At 42.5% G+C, this 26,990-nt stretch overlaps 1 protein-coding gene across 1 annotated transcript in view; it reads left to right on the plus strand.

Moving 5' to 3' along the window:
• Positions 1-26,990, plus strand: part of LOC126281469 (myrosinase 1-like) — a 98,542-nt gene that overhangs the window by 41,660 nt on the left and 29,892 nt on the right. The window contains exons 7-8 of the mRNA XM_049980463.1: positions 9,663-9,807; positions 19,188-19,336. Of these exons, the coding sequence (XP_049836420.1) occupies positions 9,663-9,807; positions 19,188-19,336 (294 nt within the window). The remainder of the gene's footprint in view (positions 1-9,662; positions 9,808-19,187; positions 19,337-26,990) is intronic.

The following is a 26,990-nucleotide window of genomic DNA, read 5'->3' on the forward strand; positions in this document are numbered from 1 at the left end:
GTGCTCGAAACTCTGAGAAAAGAGGAGTAATGTATAGAGAAAAAAGAACATAACGTATAAGAACCAAGGGTAACGATAAGAATGGAAGCCGAAGAATTAAGTCCTCTGGTAACAAAGCACACAAGACAGAAATCCAGTATCCCTCCCTACTTTTCAATCTAGGCATCGAAGTAGCAGCAATGGAAATAAAGTTTAAATAGTTAGATTAAAATTCCGCACGAAAAATGATAGTGATAAGTTCCTCTGAGGACGTCCTCAGTGAATATGAAGAAGATTTACAGGAGCTGTCGAATGAAATGAACAGTTTAATAAGTACAGAATACGGATTGAGAGTGAACCTCACGAAAGTAGTCCAGCGTTTCAAGGATTCTAATTGTGAGTAACTTAAAATCAAGATTGGTAACCACGAAGTAGGTGAGTTTAAAGACTTGAGTGACTCTTGAAGCAAGATAACGTGTGTCTGACGAAACAAAGAGGACCTAAAAAGAAGACTGTCATCGGCAAAGAGGACACTCACCATTGAAGTCAGCTGGTATCATACATAATCGTAATCTGAGGTAAAAATTTCCGAGTATGTATATCTGCAGTGCAGCAGTGTATAGTAGGGAAAAATGGACTGTAGGAAAACCAGAAGAGAATCGAAACGTTTGACATATGTTGCTACAGAAGGAGGTTGAAAGTTACGTGAACTGATAAGTTATGAATGAAGGTGTTATCCACTCTTTCGGCAAAGGAGGGAACATATAGAAACACTGATAAGACAGCCACGAAGATAGGGCTTGTTAAGACTAGCGAAGAGCTTCCTTGCCAATAGACGGACCTGTAAAGGGTAAAAACTGTAGAGGCAGCGAGACTGGAACACAGCCAACAAATAACACTTGTTGACTGAGACTACTTTTCACGAAGGTAAAGTTTTTAATTTATTTTTGGTTTCTGATTTCAGACAAAGTACTTAGAATTTTTAGTCATATGGAGTTATAAAATTCTGAAGTTTCCAAATTTCAGTGAGCTTTGCAGAATCAAGTTTTTTAGACGTTGTAAAAGTGCTAGTATTGATTTGCGAACTTTTACAATGTCACGTGCTACAAAAGTATGTTTCATTTTATTGTCTATAATAAAGTTACATTTCTTTTAGTCGTCAGTCATTGACTCGTTTGATGGACCTTCATAGATTCCTCTCCTGTGCGAAACTCTACGTCTCTGAGTACCATTCACATCCTACCTATACACCATAATGTAAGCGACTATGTGTTTGTTTCACATAACATTTCTTCACACCAACTTCAGTAACTGTGATAAATCGACGAGTGCATACTTTTGGGAAATTCATGACTTCAAAGCGTTGTATTAATTCTCTTGATGACTTCTAATACATCTGTGCCAAACTTATAGTTGGCGTAAATGTTGGAGGTCACGAAAAGTTATGGGCCCCACAACGAGAATTCTCAAGTTGGGGAGCAAGGCTTCCGATTCCTACAAAAAAGGCACATTAGCGAAAAATACAAGCTCAGGTCTCAAAACTTCTAAGCAGCTACAACGCAAAAAATTGGAGGGAGAAATGTGCTGTTCGATAAAAAAAGTGGACCCAAAAACTTCTACTTATTCCACTGCACATAAAACCTGGCATTATAAAACACTTTATTAAACACTTACCAAAAGGTGGTGACACTTTTAAATATGTAGCAACTGTTGCAGTGGTTACCAGCGGCTGTGTTATATCCAACGTTATTCGTTTTTGGCTATCGACTAATCGATTGTACTGGGCTTTGGAAAGAATTTGTTTGCTACTAAACCATTTTTGTTCTTTCACTTAGCTTCAGAGACATATATCTGGCCAGTGGTGATACTTTTAAAGGATGAACACGGATTTGTAAATCCGAAAGAACATCATGAACGAAAACTTTCGGCAGTGGTAACGTTATATTTACTCTGCGCGCTTACAGAAGTACGACTAAACGATGAAACGTTTATCAGACCGTCAGATAAGTTCCTTTCTTTTTCTGGGACCATGAACTCGCTACTGCTCTTTTGTGAACACAGCAGACGCTTGTCAATGGGAGCCGGCTGTTGTGGCCGAGCGGTTGTAGATGCTTCAGTCCTGAACCTCGCGACTGTTACGGTCGCAGGTTCGAATCCTGCCTCGGGCATGGACGTATATGACGTCGTTAGGTTAGTTCGGTTTAAGTAGTTCCAAGTCAAGCGGATTGATGACCTTAGATGTTAAGTCCTATAGTACTATAAGCCACATGAACCATTTTTGAATCAACTGTTAAACTAGCGAAAAAATGTTCCTGTGGGAGCACAAAAAAGGCGAATTTGCTTAGTTCAAAAGACACTGACAGAAAACGCGGGAACCAGCTGCCTCAGTCCTCATTCTGCCTTCCTCACAAATCATTTAAACATGCGAACATCGCGCTCTTTTAACAAACATGATTCTAAATACTTTTACCCACTCTGCGTTTGTAGTTATTACTTCACACTCAGCATCTCTATTTATGTATGTCTCTTTCCCACTCTCTTCTTTCTCTCCCATTGATTTACAGTATGTCCTACTGCCACTGTCTCCACTCTCACTTGCAATGTCTGCTTATGTCTTCCTTTCCCACTGCCAATGTCTTCACCATATCTCGGCAGCTCGAAAACTCTGGGGGTTCAAATTGTTTTCCCGTTTATAAAATTTCGGTCCGAAACGTGTTCTTCCCTATATCTACGCTCTAAAGATCGCCGGTCTGGGATGGTCTAGACCGCTCAGGCATGTGAATGGTGTGCGCTCCTCCGTATTTACCATATACAACATCTCCTCTCTCTTTTACAGCCACTGCTTCTTTCTCTCTTCCTCTTTTGCTGCCATTGCCTCACTGGTCGTCCTTATCACCTCGCTCTTTGGCTTCCACTGCTATTGTCTTCCTCCATCTCGCTTTCTCTTTCACGGCCACTTCTCTGTCCCATTGTCATTGTGTCACCTGCCTTTCTCTCTCATTCCTACTGTCATCTATCTTTTCATTGTGACACCTGTCTTTCTTTCACATTTCCACTGTCTCATCTATCTTCCATTTTAATTTTCTGTCTGGTTCACTCTTTCAGCACAAAAATTATGTTTGCATGTCAAAGATTTTGGTGAGGAAGGTAGACTTAGGTATTTTAAAGAGGAACATATTCACCTCTTCTGTGCTTCAACAGGAGAATTTTTCCACTGGTTCCCTTCTTTTCTCTGCTACAACAGGGCGTGATGCTTATCGTATAGAAAGAATTCTGTAGGTCAGCAAAGTTTTGACATTTATTTACTTATATACTTCGTCACATTTTACACTTCGACACACATAAACGACAAATAAGTGCCCATAAAATAAGGTTATCACAGAATAGTTTGCTGTGCATTGCTTCTGGATACGTTGTTCATTGGTTGAAATTCGTAGAAAACGCCACTAGTATCATTTCTATCTTAAAAATGTAAAGATGTTATTAGACTATTTTATTGACTTTGCAGACTTTTCAGTTTTACATTTCAAGCTTTTTGCAGTCATTTTCTTTTTACGCTCATTAGCCCATTTTTCCTTGTTTAAGTGGTTATTTAACCTAATAATTAGTGTCGTCTAGCCCTCTCTTCTATCGGACCAAGGCTTCATTCATGCAGTGCTTCAATATCGTAGTTACTTAAGAAATAACTATTTTAATATGAAAAATGGTATTAAAATGATTTGAGTGTCTGTGGTGACAATGTGAGTAATCGTGAGTACAAAATAATAAAGTTAATACTGGCAGTACTTGCACAACTACCACTGCCACTAACAGTGATACAATAATTGTTGCAATAATAATAACAACGACAACAATAATAATGACAAAAATGATATTGGCATATAAAAAAACATTAGGTGTACAGTGTAAAACGTGTCTGATGTAACGAGTTCTGGTGAAACACTTGAGATGTTATTCAGTTCCCCAATGTGATGATGAACATTACTCCAGAACCGGTTTCCTGCTGCTGAAATGGACATCAAGACAGTAGCTGAAAAATGGAGCGCGAAAGAACGGATTTTGTTGTGATGGGGACGGATGTTTCTACAATTTTGTACAGACAAGAGCGTTAAGGTCAGGCTGAGATATGGCGGACAGTGTACGTTGGTAAGTCAGTGGAGAGGTTATGAAAATCTCTTCGCTTGTCTGCACACAACCAGGATAGCGGTAGATCGAAGAGACGAACATCACAGATATAAGGAACAAGTACTCATAACCAGCTCAGGCACCGTGAGGTGTTCTGAGACATGCCTTGCGTGATAACATCGATGTAATTAATAATTGTAAGTATAAAGGTATGTACAAGTATCTTTTTCAGAAGAGCTTTTTATATTTTTGTAGGGCACGGAGGGATGCGGATGCCTCTTTGCACATTGCTGTTACGTGTTCGCCAATTTAGATTTTCATCTATCGCTACCCCTAGAGTCTCTCATGAAGGAGGGAAGTTCATATTTGTCCCACTTACGGTTCAAGATGGCAGTGACTCCGGGCAATTCGGGCTTATGAACCTAAAATAACCAACCAGTGTCACTTGCGTTTTAAATGTGTTGAGCTTAAACCTAATAAAGTGCGCCCATTTTGATAGTGATCACCGGTCGGTACTGAGATTCCATACATCTGTTTTAGGTTTAGTGATCTGCACTTAGATATGACTGGAGTTCAGCAGTGCATATATGGTCTTTGCAGCAGGACAAAATTGGCAACACTTCATTGAATTACACTGAAAAGAGTATAGGACCTAATAATGACACCTGGGCGACGTCTGATGCTACCTGCCTTCATTGTGAATTTCTGGTGCCGGACGTAACTCATTGCTGCTGCAACGCCAGGCGTGAGTGAAACCATTGCACTACACGACGCGAAATTTAAGCTGTTAAGTTTGACAAAATCTTATCCCAAAATACTAAGAGTTTAATAATATGAAAAGCATTTGAATCATGTAAATCAGAAGTAGATGGAGTGTCAACTGAACAAGCTACGTACTTTATCTAGGGACTGTTACCACCAGCTGTAAAATGCTTAGCCGTAGAAGTGAAAAATCAAGTGGCAAATGAAGTAAGGGTAGCCAGGTGCCTGCGAAACACTGTGTGGGGAAACAACTTTATGACAACTGGGGGAAAATAAACACATATACACAATATTACGCTCCGTTTGGACATAAGCTGCAGAAACTAGAGCAGAAACGAAAAAAATAAAACAAAAACTAACGGCAGTGAAAATGAAGTTATTAAGAAAGATCGAAAGATTAACTTTTTGGGACAAGAGAACAAATGAATCCATAAGGGAACAGTTTGGAATAAAATATGTAAATAAATGGATGAAGACAAGATAAATATATTGGAAGGCCATGTGATAAGGGTTGATCCTTCAAGACTAACTAAAATTTGTAATCATGGACGACTGCAAGGGAAACGACTAACCGGACGACCGTCCAAGAGCTGTGACAGCTGTTTTTCCAGTTCATCCACGGAATGGCGCAAACAGGGGCAACCCTAGTCAGCAGAAGAATAACAAGAAGAAGAAGAAGTTTGACAACTATGATGTTGAAGTTAACATCGTTCGCTTAACGGCAAGCGCAGTGAAATTATGACGAATTTCTGAACCGATGTGTTGGACAGTGTTTCTAGTATGCCGGTCGATCGCATCACGCCTCTCATTTCTGTTCTGAGAGCACACTGAGCGCGTAAACATCCCTAGAAATTAGTTCCTCCCACCAAGTATAGGCGCCTGCTGAGAGATTTCGCCGCATTTCACTTAACCCCACTGACGTACCTGTCATGCATTTCATTATTCATGACAATCCTCGGCCGCACATCACAGAGGAAATGAGGCTCTCTCAGCGTGATCAATTGGAAGTACCTGATCACCCACAACATAGGCCGTACTTCACTCCCTCTTGTATTGATATCTGCTCATATGACACGCTGGCTATGAAAACAACGTTTTGGCACAGACAACGAGCTGTAGGCCAGCGAGAGAATTGGCGAAAAGCACTGACATGTATCTTCTATGACGAGGATATTGGAAAGCTGGTACAATGCTTCAACAAATGCCTAAGTCGGAGAAGCAGGTATGTAGAGTAGTAGGCGGAAGACGTAGGTAACGGTTGCGATTAAAACATTTTTTATTTTCACTGTGCTTTCCATTTATCGACCGATTCGGTCTTACTTTCCAAATAACCCTGGTACATTCATGGCACAGACCAGGTCATTCATGCATGCAGGGTGTTAAAAAACTATCCAATACTTCAGAGGATGACTGTACGCATCAAGTCAAGAAAAAATATCTGATAACCATGAGTGTGACAAAACATACATTCTCATATATCACCACTTGTTCGGAGGAGTCTCAACATGATGTCCTTTCAACTCAGAGCATGCCTCTACCCTTCAGTGTAAGCACTCACGCAATCTTTGAAATCACCCTGGTAGGAACTGAATGTGCTGCGCTGCACGGAAGACCCAATTGTTTAGTGTCTACACGTCATTTATTAGAGTGGTATAGACCAGTTGCTTCATGTGTCCCCAAAACCAGAAGGCCAGTGGATTTAATTCTGGGCAACGAGGAGGCCAAGGTATGGGACATCTACGGCCAATCCACCGTTTTTTAAATGTCAACGTCAGGTACCGACGCACCATGCAGAGATAATGTGATGGTGCACCGCCTTGCAACCCCCCCTCCCCCAAATTGATAAAAATTATCAATTTGACACTATCGTTCAAAGGCTGGGTTATTGTTTAGAATGTTTTCAAACTTTTCTTGGGAATACCTCGGCAATGTGGAGTTTATTCTTGAAATGAATTGATTCATTCAGCACTAAACCTTTAGTATCGTGCTTTTTAATACTTGCAGGCACATGGGAAAAATGAGTTCTAATCACAGCAATGCTTTTTTTTAACACCGGGATCTTTAAAAGCTTCCTTGCACTGGCAAACTCCTAAAGTCTCTGCACTATAGAAGTCGTTTACTATCCCCCAATGGCCTCGAAATGTTCATTATAAAACAACACAGCTTCGACCCAAGTAACCCAAAGAATTACCACTGATTTGGAAGGTAAAGGCACATTTGGTACACTTATTCTTTGTGGGTCTTGATGTGAGCAGGATCCATTAGAAAAATTTGTAGGTAAAATCAGTTTATTTACATTCACAAACGTGCAACGTACTTCTTCAGAAAAGCGATGTACTCCATGAGCAAATCACGTCACACGAATCGTATTGGGATAAAATGCTCGGAGGGCTTTTCCTGCTTTGATCATATAGGGAGTAGCATCTGAAATAAACACAGACACCCTTTCATCTGCCTAAGATTCTGCAAACATTTTTCTAATACCCCCATTCACAAATCTAGCGATTGTTGAATGATTTTCTTTATCAAGTTCTTTACAGGCTGCTAAATAGCAAGAAGAAGGATCTTCTTTTAAAGCACCAACCATTAAATCTGCAACGTAAAGGTCACAGTGTCTGTAGTTTTGTCAACCGAAATCCAGATAATGCTGTCCTTGATTCACTGCGTATTTCTTCCAGAAAATTTAGGTAAATTGTTGGTATGTAATTTTTCGCAATGTTGATTCATCTGGTATGTTTTGATTTAAGCAATATTTGCGTGGAAAGCCTTTGAGGATAGGGTTAGCAGGTTACTGAAGAGGAATATTGCTTGCAATGAATGCTTCACATAGATAAGTGGTAAACCGACTTTTTTGGTTACCTTTGGACAAATCCCTGGAACTGCTACTTGCCGTTGTCAGAAGTTGTTGTCCTTTATTCTGCATTCCGGGATATGAAGACTTTTCTTAACATGTTGGTGTATCTGAATTTTTTTTCTGTTATGCAAGAAACTTTTTCTCTCAAACTCGAGAACATAATACAATTCCATGATATGTAAATGTTCCACGATGGTCAGCTGTTCACGAAACGACGTGTCTTCTTCGGGGCGACATAGTACACAACACGTTACACACTACACGTCGTAAACACGTTCAGCTGTGTACAAGCAAACAAAGCTAAAATAAATAATGGGCGTGTGCGTAAAAACTTGGGTAGATTAATTTAATTGTTGCCGACACGTACGATATGGCAGTGGAGGAGATTAACTGAGGGCGTAGAAGCATTGACCCTGTCTTCCTGCTCCTGTTCCTCTTCTGTGATGATTTCGCTAGGCAGTGGTCTCTCGGTTAGCGATTGCACGCAGTTCCAGGTGAGGATCAATCTGTAAGACATCAAAACTAGAATGCAAATGCATGTGCAACATACAAATGCATATAATCAGGTCTCTACGACTCGAATCTTGGACTTTGTAGGACCCACGGTCATAAGTCACTTTTATCTCGTTTTGATACCGTCCCCTGATATATTTGATAGTTTTCTTTAAAACCCAGTCTTTTACGGGCAAACGGGTGTCTTGGAACCTCGGATCTCAGTAACGGATAATGAGATCGAAAAAGTTCGTAGGTACACCCATAATACTGTCTTCAGAACATACTGCAAAATTCCGACGATTTGCCGTGAACAGAAATTACTGAAGAGGACATCCCACACTTAGCATTTTAGGTAAGCAAAAAATCTTGGTTTTCCGGGTGAATCTTGATAACAAATTTAGATTTTCGAAAACGGGAAAATGACGTTCTAGATGAATGTCTAAAGAATGTATAGCTAAAATTTCAGCTATTTCTCTGGTTATTTATTTAGGTAATAGCAAACCATGGTGCAAAAGCGGTTAAAAACCAGCTTTCGCGGTTTTATACGTAAGTAGCATAACTTGAAACCTAACGATCTCAATAACAGATAGTGGTGCCGAAAAAAAAGTGGCGCCGTTCCTGGAGAACATCATCTTAAGAACACATGCCAAACTTTAGACAGTCTGCCATGAACAGAAATTATAGAAGGGACGGTCCCTTCTGTAAGTACTCTTAGCACCAAAAAATCATGATTTTTCTGGATTTTCTCAGCAACTCTCAATGAACAAAGGGTGCTTTTTATAAACCGCCTAAGGCCAACCCTAGACCACACCTAATGCAAATGAACCAACCGATTTTCTCAATTTGCGTGGGCTGGAAGAAGTGTGTAATTTTGACCCTGAGCAGTGGGATTGCAAGAGTATGCACATTCTTCCGAGAGCCATAAAGCTCGTCGTTAGGTCAAAGAGTATGCAAAATATTTGACCCCTTATCTCTGTGAGCCGCGCGGGAATAGCCGAGCGGTCTGCGGCGCTGCAATCATGGACTGGGCGGCTGGTCCCGGCGGAGGTTCGAGTCCTCCCTCAGGCATGGGTGTGTATTATTGTCCTTAGGATAATTTAGATTAAGTAGTGTGTAAGCTTAGGGACTCATGACCTTCGCAGCTAAGTCCCCTAAGATATCATAAACATTTGAACATTTTTTATCTCTGTGATCAGTATCAACCGAGATGTGACCTCCTGAAAAATCATATTTTTTTCGTGGATATTTGGATCATTTTGATACGAAGGACCGCAGCACTTACTGCGACCGGATAATGTTATATGTTGTGGTCCATGAATCAGAATTTCGTAATACCCACAAGCGCTGCGTTATAACTTGTATCACCGGTGCTTAGCGTAGACTACGCCTTAGAGTAGCATGTTCTCGTCGTCTGGAACGTACTCTTGTAAGGTGTTGGTGGTTTCAGTTGGGACTCTACGCGCACCCGATACTCCTGGACGGTGACTACCCGGCCGTGGTCCGCCAGAGGGTGGACAACAACAGCGCGGCAGAGGGGAGGCCGAGGTCCCGCCTGCCCAGCTTCACCGAAGAGGAGAAGCAGTACATCAAAGGTATCACTCACGCGTGCTTACCGCAGGCTCGAGGAAAGTAGCAAAGCGTTTCAGAAAAGTCTGCTAAGTTCAAGTAATCCATAGCTGCGAATATATCACATTTATTTCACACGAAATGTGTCTCATAACGATTAAGTAACGAAAAGAACAAAGTAACTCAGGAGTCCTCCGACCATTATGGGAACAGTGATCAAGTCTTTCGCACCGTTTATTGGCGGGTAACAATAATAGGTCCACTTTTTGTTAAAACTTTATTCATTTTTCGTTTCGGGCATAGACCATTCTCTGAAAATAAGCAATTGGTACATAGTGTTGTGTTCCATCATCTGAATCTTAACATCTCATTAAATCATGTGATAAGATACTCAGCATTAAGTTATTTGTGTGACTTAACAATTCCTACCCGTTTTCAAGTACGTTTCCTAATCGATGGTAGAATTGAAAGTAAGTGTAGTGCTCGTTTGTACTGAGTAAGTCTCAGCCAGTTAAGTTAATGAGTGGATGAGCAATTAAATCAACTAAGTTACACTGAATCACTGGAATTTTCTCTACCTGATCTGGTTAAATTGAAATTAAATACTCTCAAATTAACACATCAATATAAAATATTAGAAATCAAATCATCATTGAAAATCAGGTAATTTTGAAGCAGGCTGAGTGATGGGTTGCGTGGGTTTCACTAAATAACGTTAGTATAATAACTGAGAAGACGCTGAATATTCATTCATGAATTTAAATTAAAAACACAGCGTCAACTAAAATCATAACCGCAAATTAATGCTTGGTTTTCTTTATAGTACGTACTTCATAAACCGTATCACAACACATGTGAACAATACAAGATAAATAGAAAAGGAAGGATTCGAGAAACTAAACGCACACTCACATTCGTACTCACAATCTGTACAATGGATGAAGGAGTCTCAACCACAATACTCTACACCAAACTAAAACATGATGGAGCGGATAGCAATTAGATTTGCCTATCAACTGTGTGCTCAGTAGCTCTTGTAGACGTTTTCCGTTTAGAAGCTAAGGAAACTATGGCAATATTTATAAAGTCAGAAACGGCAATAATTAGAAAAAATGAAAATTGTTACACTGTTTGAAATACAGGTTGATCAACGAAACTGAACAAATAATAATATTGAGCTAGTGGCTCACCACACGATGAGACTGCTCGTGCTATAATACAAATAAAACACCACAGAATTTCACGAATGATATTCAATTAAAATAAAATAACACACGCACAGGAAGTTGTTAAAAGTAGTAACAACAAGAGAAAAATAAATCATCTAAGCAGATGGCTCAGTATACTACATGAGAAGCTAATTGTTACAATCACCAGTTCACACGCTACAAAGAATACGAAACTCTCGAAACGTAATCAAATCTAATAAGAGAAAAATAATTCTGAAACGAGCTTATAGAAAATATACGACATATTTACACTAACTGAATGGAGATACAGACTCGTAACGGTATTTCCCTTTCCTAAGTTGCTGTAGCACAACTAATCGAACTAAAGAAATGAGATATCAATAAGCATTATGGCTCTCCATAATTGAAAATAATTTTACAGATGGTTAATCGTGGCTAGAGCTGAAAGAAAGTATTAACATTTCCACTAAATGAAGTTCTTACACTTTCCAACTTCGTTACCTTACTAGAGATGATCGTAACAGTCACGTTCATACACAAACAGTGTTGCTCCACACTACCGGACTGAGGTCCACAGATAGGGGTAGAAATGGCCAAAGAAAGTACGTCCCGGCTACATGATAGCAGCTGACCAGTTGCCCCTAACACTACTTGAGCTCTACTCAATATTTGGCTAAACTGCCACTACCATTCAAAGAACACGTCCTCGTGAACCAAACTACATAAAGGGTCACATACAGACACCCACACACTCTCTCTAGCAGATAAAATAAGGAAAATGAAAAGCAGCACAGAAACATAGCATGAGACACATAAAGATAGAATGGATACTTGATAAACGGGGTTATGGAAACATATATACCTATAAAATACCTGCACTTGTGTATAACGTAAATTATAAGTTGAGAGATAATAATCTCTGAGTATTGAAATGCGACTGTGTCTCTCAAATGAAACATTACGTCATTCATCCTCCCCCCCCCCCCCCCCCCCCGTATCAAAAACACAAATATACAGAGGAACAGAGATTCTAGGAAATATGGAATGTCCGAAGTCAACTCAACATCTCAATTGTGCGGCACACATTGAGCCGTTTCACCGTTTTGTCATAATGGTGTATTCATAAAATGCTTAAATCAATAAAGATTTCAGTGCAGGCGGACAGTTGTTGTGGGACCAAATTGCATACAAAAAGACGTGTTCAGTAGAGTACATAAAACTGCACCCTATGTTCGTCAGGAATAGCGTCTAAAGCGTCCCCTATGCAGAATCTGTGTCTGGTGAAAAATAAGAACAGCCTACAAGCTTTCTGTCTGCACTGGAGTACAACAAATCACTGGATTTCTTTTTCTAGTTGCAGGAAGAATTCATGGCTACATCTTAGACACTATCACATTTGGCTTGCATAGTGGCATATATAAAGATGTTTTATAGGAAGGGTACTACACAACTACAAGTCAAAAGAGCAAACTCCAGAAATAACACACCTGTATTATGGACTTAAATGGTACAGAAACTAGAGGGCAATGAATACTAATAGCACTGAAAAGTTCGACTGAACAACAGAAAACTCACAGTATTCATGTAAAATTAGATTATGGGACGAGAAAATAAGAGATGGGATTTTTTTTTGGGGGGGGGGGGGGGGAGGGGGCGGACAGATCATACCTCAGGTGTTTTAGAACCTTTTTGGTCGTTACCTCAACGGCATGCTGGTAGGTTTCGAGGCTCGGCGGTAATCAGCCGTTAGTGTTACCATCGTTAAATTACGTCGAGTAAGTCGATTGGCGAGTCATAGAGTAAAATAACTCATTGATTATGTGGATTTCCCTATACCTTCCGAGCTTCAGCACTCACTGAATACTTACGAGGAACGTTTCCTATTGTCAATAAATGATCTCTATGAAATTTGGCGGATGTGTAGAAGAGGCCAAATAATGCAATATTTATTTTGTGGTTTCCGCCCAGTTTCAAGTTCAAGAGATAAAACACAGCCCGAAAAGTTAATTGGGGTATTAGGTTTGGAGGGAATATTTTCCAAATGGTGATATGTACAAATGTGACTCATAAAAAAGTTGATACTAAATTAAAGTTCTTGAAAATTGTATGCTCTAATTTTGTAAAATACTCCATCAGTATTAATGAATTTTAAAAATGAAAAATTTTGTTATAACATAAATTAATGGAGCTTTGAAGCTACATACATCCATGTGTAACAACTGGTTTCTGAAACACCACGTTGGGAAAATAAGATATGCACAGTCTGCTGTCAGAGTATTTTCAACATAACTTATTAAAATACTCATTATATAAAACACCATAATATAAAATATTCACGACCGATTAAAATGTTCATAAAACATTCGTTATTTGTCTAGTTATTTATTTTACTCTTATTTCTTTTGTTTTAAATTGTCATTTTACTTTTAATATTAATTTTTGTTTCCTGTTTTGTTTTTCAGTTTACCTTCTCACATAAGTGTATCTTTTTAATTTAAAATAATAAGTAACTCATATTATTATCATTATTATCAAAATAGTGATAACCTGTAAAGAACTACATAAAACATAACGTTTGCTTACAGTATGCGAGTGAAATGAACGAAATTTCTTCACATAACACACACGACATAGAACGAAAAACCTGTAAAACGAAGTTCATCACGATTTCAAGTTTTTGAGGCTGAACCTTTAAATATCCTGATTTGTATTAGGTATATTTCAGTACACTGGTAAGCCTTGACGGAGAGAAATGATTATGCAGTAATGACTGCAGCTTGATAATATTGTTTCTCAAGTGGAGATTGACATGACAATCATTCGATAGAACTACACTCCTGGAAATTGAAATAAGAACACCGTGAATTCATTGTCCCAGGAAGCGGAAACTTTATTGACACATTCCTGGGGTCAGATACATCACATGATTACACTGACAGAACCACAGGCACATAGACACAGGCAACAGAGCATACACAATGTTGGCACTAGTACAGTGTATATCCATCTTTTGCAGCAATGCAGGCTGCTATACTCCCATGGAGACGATCGTAGAGATGCTGGATGTAGTCCTGTGGAACGGCTTGCCATGCCATTTCCACCTGGCGCCTCAGTTGGACCAGCGTTCGTGCTGGACGTGCAGACCGCGTGAGACGACGCTTCATCCAGTCCCAAACATGCTCAATGGGGGACAGATCCGGAGATCTTGCTGGCCAGGGTAGTTGACTTACACTTTCTAGAGCACGTTGGGTGGCACGGGATACATGCGGACGTGCATTGTCCTGTTGGAACAGCAAGTTCCCTTGCCGGTCTAGGAATGGTAGAACGATGGGTTCGATGACGGTTTGGATGTACCGTGCACTATTCAGAGTCCCCTCGACGATCACCAGAGGTGTACGGCCAGTGTAGGAGATCACTCCCCACACCATGATACCGGGTGTTGGCCCTGTGTGCCTCGGTCGTATGCAGTCCTGATTGTGGCGCTCACCTGCACGGCGCCAAACACGTATACGACCATCATTGGCACCAAGGCAGAAGCGACTCTCATAGCTGAAGACGACACGTCTCCATTCGTCCCTCCATTCACGCCTGTCGCGACGCCACTGGAGGCAGGCTGCACGATGTTGGGGCGTGAGCGGAAGACGGCCTAACGGTGTGCAGGACCGTAGCCCAGCTTCATTGAGACGGTTGCGAATGGTCCTCGCCGATACCCCAGGAGCAACAGTGTCCCTAATTTGCTGGGAAGTGGCGGTGCGGTCCCCTACGGCACTGCGTAGGATCCTACGGTCTTGGCGTGCATCCGTGCGTCGCTGCGGTCTGGTGCCAGGTCGACGGACACGTGCACTTTCCGCCGACCACTGGCGACAACATCAATGTACTGTGGAGACCTCACGCCCCACGTGTTGAGCAATCCGGCGATACGTCCACCCGGCCTCCCGCATGACCACTATACGCCCTCGCTCAAAGTCCGTCAACTGCACATACGGTTCACGTCCACGCTGTCGCGGCATGCTATCAGTGTTAAAGACTGCGATGGAGCTCCGTATGCCACGGCAAACTGGCTGACACTGACGGCGACGGTGCACAAATGCTGCGCTGCTAGCGCCATTCGACGGCCAACACCGCGGTTCCTGGTGTGTCCGCTGTGCCGTGCGTGTGATCATTGCTTGTAGAGCCCTCTCGCAGTGCCCGGAGCAAGTATGGTGGGTCTGACACACCGGTGTCAATGTGTTCTTTTTTCCATTTCCAGGAGTGTTTATCTAAAAATTTACTCACAAAGTTCTTCCAAAATCGAAGGCCATATACGTTTTACGACTGTACCTGCGCCGTCAAGTCCTTTGGGATGTTGGAGGAACCTTGTGAGAAGATTTTCATATTTAGTTCTGTTGAATGATTGATGTTAATCTCCACTTGAGAAACAATGTAATCAAACTGCAGTCACTTGTACATAATCAATTCTGTCTATAAATTTCAAGAACGTTAATTACATATCAATCTTTATGTGAGAAACATTTTTCATTTATCACAGATTCGTTGGTATTCTTTCCAAATACAATACAGAAATCATCTTTCGAGGTGTGTTTTACCCCTTAAAAGTAAAACTTGGCAGAATCAATTAAATACTTATTGCTTTATTGTGCCCCATCTATACAACCGACAGATTTCATCAAAATCGTTTATTGACACAGAATATGAACGTCTATCAAGCTCCATTTATAATCCGAAGACGCATTAATTAACTGTTGTATGCAATAAGCCTCATACAGTAAATCGTCAAACGTGGAACGGACCGTGTCTGACAGATGCAGTCACAAAATTTCTTGACACTACCGCCCTTATTTGAGCTGTCCGTTCCCATTTACACAATTATATTCAGCTCTATCTCGATTTAGCATTTTTTGCACGGAATGTCTAGAACCGTGCAGATGCCAAATTCCAATTAGGATCATTTGTATCTTTTCATATAGCTGGAATCGACATTAGCGATTGTATTTGTTCCGAGAATTCTTAAGAAATTTCCTTGTGCATGACAAAAATTAAGGGTTCGGCAGATAAGTGCAATGTTTTCGTACGAGCTATGTGCGAGCGACTTGATTAAAAAATATGAAGGAGAAGTTTTGTAACACATGCTGTAGAATCTTGGTATTTGTCAAGGAAGACGGCTCCGAAAAATCTTTAGTAAGGTTAGTATCATGTCTTAGTTTCAAGCAAAGGTAACCCCCTAGCTCCGACATATGAGACAGCTGCCGAAATCTTAACAGAATGAATGGTGAACCAAAAGCCTTAGAAGAACTTAGGTGTCCATATGTGTTTCTAGACATTTTTATATATTTTGTTGAGATAACACTGTGGTACTGCTCCCGTTGTATCTCAATTCCTCGAAGTACCCCACTCAGTTTATAAATATATTCACTGCGATTCCCTGTTACAATCGTACAGATATGAGTGATTTCTACTAAATGACCAGCGAGTCGGATGCGATTTTAGTATATCCACTGTGGATGACGAAGATGATCGTCGTACAAGTATGCGGACTAATGGTTCGAATATTGAGAATTACCCGGTCTACTCATTGAATGCTGATTTCTCTTTAGAAGTCATTGGCACCGTAACATTACCTAGTTTGTGGGCTGTACGTTCCGTGTTAGCCAATGAAATGAAGCGATGGTACCATCCGTTTATGGAAAACGAGCTGCTGAGTCTTCTAAATCAAAGTAACGACGAGGATTTCATCATGACCCACCCAGCTGATTATGGTTGAACAGATAGTGACGGAGATGAGCTTGTATTCAAAACGTTAGTGAACCATCAAATGCTGAACTACAAAATGCATATCCAGATTTTGATGTTTCCATTGCTTCTTCTTCCGATTCCGAAGAAGAGGCTGAGAATACGGCTGGAAAATCTGATAAAAGACACAAAACTGATGATTTTAGATGGAAAGAAGGAGATTAGGACTCCAGAGTGTACAGTTTCGATAACAGCTATTCCAGTTGTAAAACGATTCATCAGCCGTATACGACTGCTTCCAACTTTCTATCTAAACAAGGAATTGTAAACTGCATATTTTTTATGAGCAATGTAATTTATGTTACGAGTACCTCTGAAATGTTGCTGGTGAAAAATCAAAACTCATACATGGGAAAAACACGAACAATGATGAAGTTTACTGTTTCCTTGTTGTAAATTTTATGATGGATCAAGTGAGAAGAAATAAAACAGTTATCGGATCAACGTTCCGTTACTGTCTACTCCAATTTCTGCAGAAATTCTGTAGTAAAACTGTTACACTTTGTTGATAACACTGCCAAAATTTGTAAAGAAAGGCGAATTCTGGATCAGCTAAACAAAGCATTCCCGGATGCTTTCTATCTTGTTATAAATTTTGTCACTGACGAAAGTTTGGTTCTCTGCAAAGATAGTGTCGTTTCCAAACAGCACATTCCATTCAAAGGTCATATATTTAGCATGAAGTGTTCTGTATTCTTTGGTAGCGAAAATGGAAATATTCTTGACTTTATTATTTATGTGGGTGCAGTAACAGACATAAAAAAATAAAATTATCTTGGTGAAAACGTTGGAGAAACTGGAAGAGCGCTACATTGGTAAAGCTCACACACTGTACTTTAACAGCTGGTACACTAGCTTGGTGTTATTTTCTTATCTACATGACAAAGTGACTGATGCTTGTGGATCAGTAAGGGAAAACTGTACTGGAATGACTGCTGTATCCAATAGAAAGTCGTGTGAGACTGAGTTTATGTTGACAGATAAACTTCTTCCTCTCGAGTGACAGGCAAGCGGTAAATGAGGACGCTTTCAAATCATCATGAAAGCATAATCATAGTGACTGACAAAAGTGACAGAAGCATAAATGAACCAAAATGAAAACCAGCTTGCATTGTAAGCTACACTTAAATTGGAGGGGCTGACGACAGAAGTGGCATGATGCTAAATTCAGTAGTCTGTTTACGAAAAACTGAAAATAGTTTAAAAACATTTCTTCATTTGGTGGATCTGCTGTTTTTCAACGCGCATGTGTATAAAATTCAGACTGGACGAAATATTTCAGTATCTGAATTTCAGCAGAAAACCATCAGGGAGATTCTAGAGAACCACCACCGACCGCGGAACAGAGGCACGTTATGGATGGAGATGGGCTGGTCATGCTATCCCTTACACCAAACCGAAGGCAACTTTTTCTCGCTGATTCCAGGAACATCAAACAATAATAACGCACAGAAAAGATGAGTTGTACGTAAAAACATGACACACATGGTGATTCTAGGTACATTTTTATAAAATGTAATGCACCTTTACATTTGAATTATTGTTTCTGAAGATACCGCACTTGGAAGTTGCACTAATGCAATAACGTATGTATTTCTTTGTCTCCTAATAAAGCTCCGTTTTTAAATACGGTGAGTATATCATTATAAATATTACGGAAAGAAAGAATTTAACATAATAGTACTGCGTTTTACGTCTTAATTTTTTGTCAATAACAACGATAGACTGCTAAATAGGTTAAATACATACCACTCGAAAATTACGAGCACATGCCAGACGGCTGTTCAGATTAAATGCACAATGAAAAGGTTAAGAAGACAACCCCGCATTTCATCTATGTAAGGGGAAATGAAATACATCGGATACCATATTTTGGTAGGAGCTCATTAATGTCTCTGAAGAGAGAGCCAGCATACCTTGATTTGTTGTTGTTCTATTTCGATCTTTGTATACTTGATAGGCGTTGGAAAATTTCTCTCCTCTTCAATTTCTTCAACTTAGAGTGATGCTGATAACCATCGTCCCCATTCATTTGTTTTACGTATTCAAATCTTTGTCTTTCCTGACAGTTGTTTCTTTCCACGGAATGTACTAGTCCCACGGAAGCTACTCTCTGAAGTCTTAAATAATGTCGTTATCATCCAGTCTCTTTTTCTGGTGTTTTGTACATATTTCTTTCCTCGCGAAGTATTCAGGGAACATCTGTATGTCTTAACATTTCAGTTCAGTTTCAGTATCCTTTTGTACCACAGTTTGCTTGCTACTACGCACATAAAATTAAGTTACAACTCTTACGTATTCTGCCTACTGAATTCACAGATTCTGTAAACTCCTCTTTATGTTTCAGCTGATGCTTGCTGTGAAGTGTTCTCGTTTCATCCGATCTATACCCTTTCAGGCTTTTCTATTCTTTTTTAAAATTTTAGGTTCAGCTGACTTCATCGGGATTAACACGTATACAACTACCATCGTGGAGCCTGGAGACTCGGGTGGCGTGCCGTCCTTTGAACTGGACACCGGCGTCATCAGGTACCAGAACGAATCGTGGCCGGGCAGCTCCGCGTCGTGGCTGAAGGTACGTGGAGGACATCGGTTTATAAACTTATCTGATACTAATCAGAACGATATACGGATCCAATCTTCAGATGATAATGCAGAAGTCATGATATTGTTGACTGGGATGTGTACTGATGGCTCCAACCACTAAATATGGAATCTCTTCACATTGAGTGGGATGTGGGTGCTTTCCTTCAACTGTTTGCGTGAGTGTGATGACAAGGAGAGATGTAGGACAGGGGAGTGAGGGACGGAGGGAAAAACGCGCTATCGGCAGACAGCTTATTCTTTCCGAATAGCTGAAAGGGGAAACCGAGCTTAACGTCACCATCGACCAGACTTGACATTGTCAATGTTACCTTCTATAGACACTGAAGAGAGATTACTTAGTTACTTAGGGAACCTTGGACAATTGTGCAGTGTCTGCTGGTGAGGAACTTGAACCACACACAACACTTCACATGCGAGCCTACCTGATAATACTGCCGCGGAGAGTCTTTTCCACAAATTGCGTTAAGACAACATAGAATGCTGACACGTGTTGTGATATAGACACACACACCACTCCGTGTCCTGAGTTATGACACCAAAAGGAAAAAAAAGTCACCTGGAGAGAATCTACGTAAATCTCTGTACATTGTTCTGCATTGTTACGCGGAAAATTCTTAGTCGTCCAGTAGGGCAATTATAGGGCTCTTCCAAGAAAACTACTGCCTTCCTGGAAATTTGTGGTAAGGTCTTATGGGAACAAACTGCTGAGGTCATCGGTCCCCTAAGCTTACACACTACTTAATCTAACTTAAACTGACTTACGCCAAGGACGACACACACACCCATGCCTGAGGGTTGACTCGAGCCTCCGACGGGGGCAGCCACGTGTACTGCGACAAGACGCCCAAGACCGCGCGGCTACCCCGGGCGGTGCGACTGCCTTCACCACGAGCATGGCTCACTTGTCAGTTTACAAATGGTTCAAATGGCTCTGAGCACTATGGGACTTGACATCTGAGGTCATCAGTTCCCTAGAACTTAGAACTACACAAACCTAACTAACCAAAGGACATCACACACAGCCATGCCCGAGGCAGGATTCGAACCTACGACCGTAGCGGTCGCGCGGTTACAGACTGTAGCCCCTAGATCCGCTCGGCAACCCCGTCCGGCTGTCAGTTTACAGACAAAGTACAACTCGCTAGAATTTCCCATCCAGTTCTCGCATGTGAGTTGACAAAATGACTTCACCGAGAACATGTCTATTTAGTGGAGCTATTTTCAGTTTATTGAGTATTTACCTGCTGTAGGTAAGTGAGCTTTTTTGTAACATATGGTCCCATGAACAACGGATGAGAAGTGCTTCATTCGTAAGTGTGACGTCAGTCATTAATTTACTGTTGGTGGGAAAGGTAAGTATGCTGTCGTTGATAACATACTGTGGAGCCTTGCAACCTTGTTGTCATTTGGTGGTGAATTAATGAATGACTAGAAAATTACTTCACTTCTGTCACCATTCATTGTGATACTGGTAGACTCTATAAATCTCTTCCATTCAGGAAATGCTCTCACTTACGTAGTGGGCTGTACAAGGTAGAGCCACCACCATGCACGCACAAGGCACCTTGCGAGGTGAAGTCAAAATATATAACGGAAACTGATCACGTTTAAATCTACAACACTAATCTGCTAAATGTGTTACTTGATTTGTCTGGAATTATCTCAAGTTCTATAATGTCTAGTAGGTGACCTGCCTCCGTTACACATGGAACCAACATACGGCTCTGAGCCTCTTCAGATGTTGAGAGAGCGGAGGCTCGGTGATACAGTTGATACCCTCAAGTTGCGAAAGGTATTCCAGCCACTGATAGTGGAGACAACGAATGCAGGTTGTTCAGTCTGGTTGACAGCTCCAGCTGTTCAGCTTTTTTACATAATAATTCATTAAGAACTGAAAATAAATACACAGTAAAATAAGAATGAATATATAAACAAGAGCATATTCCATGTAGGGTTAAAGCACTTTGTGAAAAATGAACTTTCCGGGCGCGTCTTCCACTGCATGCCACTGACTTATAAGGCGAGCTGCGATGTGTCGGTATAGCTTTGTGAAATACCCTGTAGCTGTCTTTTGGGACGTAGTGCGGCATAGTGGATAGGAAATTTCTTGCTCACTCATCATTTTGCAGACCTTTCAAGGAGAGAAGAACATCACGTCTAACTGACGACCTATTTTTCGCAACTCTCATAACCTCTCCACCCCCCCCCCCCCCCTCCACACACAAACCTCTTTTTCATTGTGTTAGAAGCCTGTAACACTATGTGTCCCTTAATATGTATCTACGTTACTTCGACATAGTACAAACATCTGATATTCGTTCTTAAATAACGTCATTTAACAATATATATAAATATTATACTAATAAAACACTTTTTATTTATCTGCTCTTTTTATAGCCCCAGCAACGCAGAAACTAAAAGTCTTTGAAACAAAAGAGGTAGGACCTTTCTTTTATAAAACGGCGTGCAGTTTCTTTTTGTACTGGGAAGCATTTCAGGGAAAAACCATGGTTTCCAAGACGATCAAGAATAACACAAAAAACTGACCTTTACCGCCGTCACATCCCCATTCACACCAGGTAAGAATTTTAGTATGTCATTCATTACACACCATTAATCACTGTACAAAAATTTGCGACTACACACATTTTTCCCCTAATTTTCTATATATGACTCGAGTAAGAACACTGCAATGAAAAGCGTTTTGCTTCTGCGTTTCAGTAGGTGTAGTTCATTTACGACTGCACGACGTGATCTGTGACTACACTGCAGCTTCTACAACCTAAACCATTTGACGCTGGAACGAGTACTTTCAAGGCACTGGTTGTGTATCCAAGGAGAGGCCCGCAGATCGACCTGACTGCGCGGTCTAGATGCAGAGCGCTTTCACACGTGTTTTGTGCCTACAGAGTGGCAGGGCCCAATATCCTCCAGTTAACTTTGTGTACTGCCTTATAAATATCGACCTAGGAAAACTGTATTTCGCACTACGATCCGCGGAAACTCAGGATAGACGCCTCCTATGGGAACGTCAAGGCAAACTTTACAGTAGACAATCAATTACTTGCCAAATAAGGGCCTGCGAAACCCGCTCTTAAGTGGAACTTAAAATTTAATATGCGGATAGAACTGAATACCGCTGCAGCTTATTAGGTAAATGGTCCAAGCCTGCCGGAATTAACACGGTGGTTTTCGCATCAGTGAATCTTTAATTGTATTATACGCGACAGTAAACCAGCCCATTGCTGAGACGTTGATTGTAAGCACGAGTAAGTGTGACGGAAGCTTTCATATTCCTGATTCGGAAATAAGTATCCCTGTTTTGTCAGCATTCAGAAGAGAAACATTTGTCGCTGTTCTGAGACTACATTATTTGTGTACTTGCACAGTTTCCGTTCAGCTCTGCTGTATAAAAATCTGCCTACGGATCAGATCTGACTCATGCCTTCTTGAGATCTCCCCAGACTCTCCTGAATCCATCTCCCTTCGAAAACCGTCAGCTATTCCTATTTGTAAACTAGAATCAGTTTTTGACGTGGTTTCAGACAGACATCCATGTAATTTAGTTCAGTATTTTTAGAGGTCCCTTTTAATGACTGTTTCTCTTCCTGTACAATCCGTACGTTACCGAAATGTTAGTAACTTACTCCAAAGGAAAAAATTCTGTCTCGCACTGCCTCCCATCATTGTCACTCCAGGGCCCTAAAGAAGTTTCCCTACTTCTGAACTGCGACATACGTCCTTCGTTTACCGCACTTATTAGTGCTCTAACCTTCTGGGACTTACCAGCAGCCACTTCTGGCACCTACACGTAACAAGTCTAACCCCTATCGGCTATACTTGCTCCTTTGCGTCACACTAGCTGCGACTGCATTAAGCTACGAAGCCGACCCCCCTGTAATTCACCCCATACATGTCCTAACTTCTTCATCTGGTAATTTTAACAAACATAACAAAAGAAGAAATTAAAAGTACGAACATATTTACTTATTCGTCTCCAGACCTGTTCTCATGAACAAGTAGAAAAATATTCACTAAATTAATTATTCACGGCACAAATATTCCAATTATATTTTGTTCGTAAGTAGGTCCACGGCCTCCAGCAATTCTGTGAAAGAAACACGACAACAATGGTTCTTATATTTTACAGAAGCAGTCATTCTCACTTATATATAAATATTATTTGATGTGTCGTATTTGTTGTGGAATACAGTCGAAGTCATACCATGTGCGAATCCATATGTGGAGCAATTAATCTACGTTAATGACTAAGAACGAAAACATCTTCCTACAAAAATACAACCACGTCATCTCATATGTCAACCACACGACTCCCACACACAGACTGATGCTGTAATCAACTGTTCTAATTTGGATGGTAATCGATTATGTACATCTTTGCGTACTATATGATTTGTGGGATGGCAATAACAGCAAATTGACCTTATATACAAAACCAGATCTCATGAGGCATATGTAACGTCAAATTGATAGTCGGCCTTTGGCTGTGGAGCGGTGCGGTACGTTCCGGCCGCTCCGTGTCGCGTTTCCGGGTGTGTTGTTGTTTACCGCGCCGGCGCGCTAGTGTTACGTATTGCCGTCACGTTCCTGACACACGATGGCTCTTTCGTATCGGAAAGCCACGATCAAGCTGCAGTTCGACACTACGTATTCTAGACCCAAGGCCCACGAAGTAGAGCGTTTTTTACGCGATGTGGTACATGTTGATCCTAACGAGCTGATCGGTATCCACTTATCTATTGTCTCCAGCGTCGTATATCTTAAGTTCACTGACGACGAAGCATGTGACAAACTTCTCAGACGCTCGACGGCAGGTTATCGGTTCTGCCACTCAGACGGAAACGTGGGTGTGGTGACGCTTGAACGTGCTGGATTGGGAATCCAAAATGTGCGCGTGTTTGAGCTCCCTTTTGAAGTTCCAGCGGATTTGGTCACCCTTGCTCTTCGACCCTATGGAACAGTTCTCGGCCACACGGCCGAAAAATGGAAGACCTTCGACACCTACCCTGTCCTTAACGGGGTGCGACAAGTCCGTATTGACCTGCATCGCCATATTCCTTCGTATCTCACGATCGCTGGTTGCAGGGCAATAATTATTTACGACGGTCAGCCGAGAACCTGCTCCGGTTGTGGCCAGACGGGACACATGCGTACCGAATGCCTGCAACGCCGTCTCGCGCAGACACCCTCGACCGACCAGATTCGTCCGTCGACACCGACCTCTCTGCCGATTACGTATGTTGCGGCGGCGAGACGGGAGACGCCAGCTGTATATGACGACCCCACTGTATTGGTGCGAGCTTTGGAGGACCCTGCAGTAGCTTCCACGGAGCCCCAAGCGTCTTTCAGTGCTGATGCTACTGATGTCCTTTCGTCGGACCCCGGCGCACCGTCACAACGGCTCGCCGACGGTGCGATGGAAGTTGAAGCACAGGATGCAGCGTCCTCCCCTTGCCCTACGTCGGAAACAGAGGCGCGGCAGCGTAAGCAGAAATCACCCAAGCGTCATAAGAAGCGGCGCAAGACAACCGACGACGTAGAACAGCCCGAGGCGACACCGCTGGATGACGAGGTGCCTCAACCGCTCCACCGCGCCGACGCAGGCGACCCTACCGTCTCACACGGTACGACGTCTTCTCCCACTACCGCTGGGTCTGGACCACATGGGGATGCGGGAGATCACCGCAGCTCCGACACCGGGGATGCACCCTTGCCTCCGTCTGCCTCTCGAGATCCAGTGGTGTCAACGTCCCTGGGCGACTGGGCGCAGGAGATGGAGTTGCAGGATGCGTTTCAGAACCAAGACGATGCACCGATGCCGATGGCAGCGTCTACGCGGCCGGCGACAGACGCCTAGGACGGCATGAGCACCTCTCGTCGCTGCCTAGCACTTCGCAAGACCGGCGCTCCACGTCACGACTACTGCCCTCCTGTCATACCATGGTCACCTCCCGAGACTTGATGGACCAGGCATACCGCCTCGCCACGATCAACGTCAATGGCATTACATCTGATGTCAAGACCCGTATGCTGAAGGATACGTTACGCGCTGCGGATCTGGACGTTGTTTTCCTTCAAGAAGTCCGATCAGGACTCTGTCTCGATGCCTACGGATATGACGCCTACACTATGCCTGCAGATGTGGGCGGCGGAGGTACGGCGATTCTACTGCGGGGAGGGATAATGGCCACTGATGTCTCCTATTTACCGTCGGCCCGGGGGGTCGCACTCACGATTGGTACAGTACGTCTGGTGAACTTATATGCTCCTTCAGGCACCGGCAAAAGGAGAGAACGGCGCACCTTTTTTGCCGAAGATATAGCCCCGCTCTTCCAGGGCAATACCGACCACTTGGTAGTAGGCGGCGATTTTAATTGTGTGCTCCGCCCATCCGACCAGGAGCCACACTATACCACCTGCCCGGCACTCCAGGCACTTGTACAGGACTTGGCCTTGTTGGACACCTGGATCATCCAACACGGCGACCGTCGAGCACACACCTACTTTACTAGCCACTCCGCGAGCCGTTTGGATCGAGTCTACGTCACCCGCGGCCTACGATCGGCCGTTGTCGACGCTGAGATGTGGCCGGCAGCGTTCACGGATCACCTCGCATATGTGTGTACTCTCACCCTTCCCCGCCAGCGCGTCCGCCGAAGCAGGGGTCCGTGGCGCCTCAATGTGGCCCTTCTTGATGAGATACATTGCAGACGCGCAGTCGAGTCCACATGGAGCAATTGCCACCGGCGTTTACCCGCCTACCGTTCTGTACTTCAATGGTGGTTACGGTGTGCAAAACCCGCACTGTGCCGAACATTAGTCAGCTATGGACGCGACCGAGCGCGCTGGTATACTGCGACTACTGATTTTTACTATACTGCGCTCCGCGAACTGGCTGTACAACCGCCGTCGCCAGAGCGACAATCAGCAGTACAACGCGTCAAGGCACAATTGCTTCGTATCAACGCCGTACGTCTTGCGGGTGTGCGGGTGCGAGCGAGGACGACTGATGATGTTCGTGGTGAACGACCTTCCCTCCACCATATCATTCAAGAACGCCGAAGACGCAAGAGGCAGCTCATTACCGAGGTTGAGACGGAGGACGGGCGACGCGTTGACGCACAAATGGATATCGTCCGAGCGTTCACACAGTCATATAAACTTCTTTACGAGAGGGAGTCCCACATGAATGTAGGGGTCAGGGAAGTCCTATCTGACCTACCAGTCTCTCGGAACCTACAAGATGATGCTACGCTCTTGTCGGCGGTGACTTTGGAAGAACTGCGAGAGGCTCTGTTGCGTGGCTCTCCCAACAAAACGCCTGGCCCTCTTGATTTTCGCCCGTTGACAATGCTAAACACTGACTATAAGCTGTTGACACGCATGCTCCGTGAGAGGCTCAAACCTACGGTAATGGCGGCCATTCACACTGATCAAACCTGCCTCGGGGGTGACACTAATGTGTTTACGACTTTAAGCACCTTTAGAGACGTGGTGGCGCTCATGCAAACTTGCCGCCTCCAAGGCGCTCTTGTTGCGCTGGACTTCGACCATGCTTTCGACCGCGTTAACCATGGTTTCCTGCGTACTGTTATGGAACA

Source organism: Schistocerca gregaria, chromosome 7 (assembly GCF_023897955.1).
Source record: "Schistocerca gregaria isolate iqSchGreg1 chromosome 7, iqSchGreg1.2, whole genome shotgun sequence".
NCBI classification, from domain to species: Eukaryota; Metazoa; Arthropoda; class Insecta; order Orthoptera; family Acrididae; genus Schistocerca; species Schistocerca gregaria.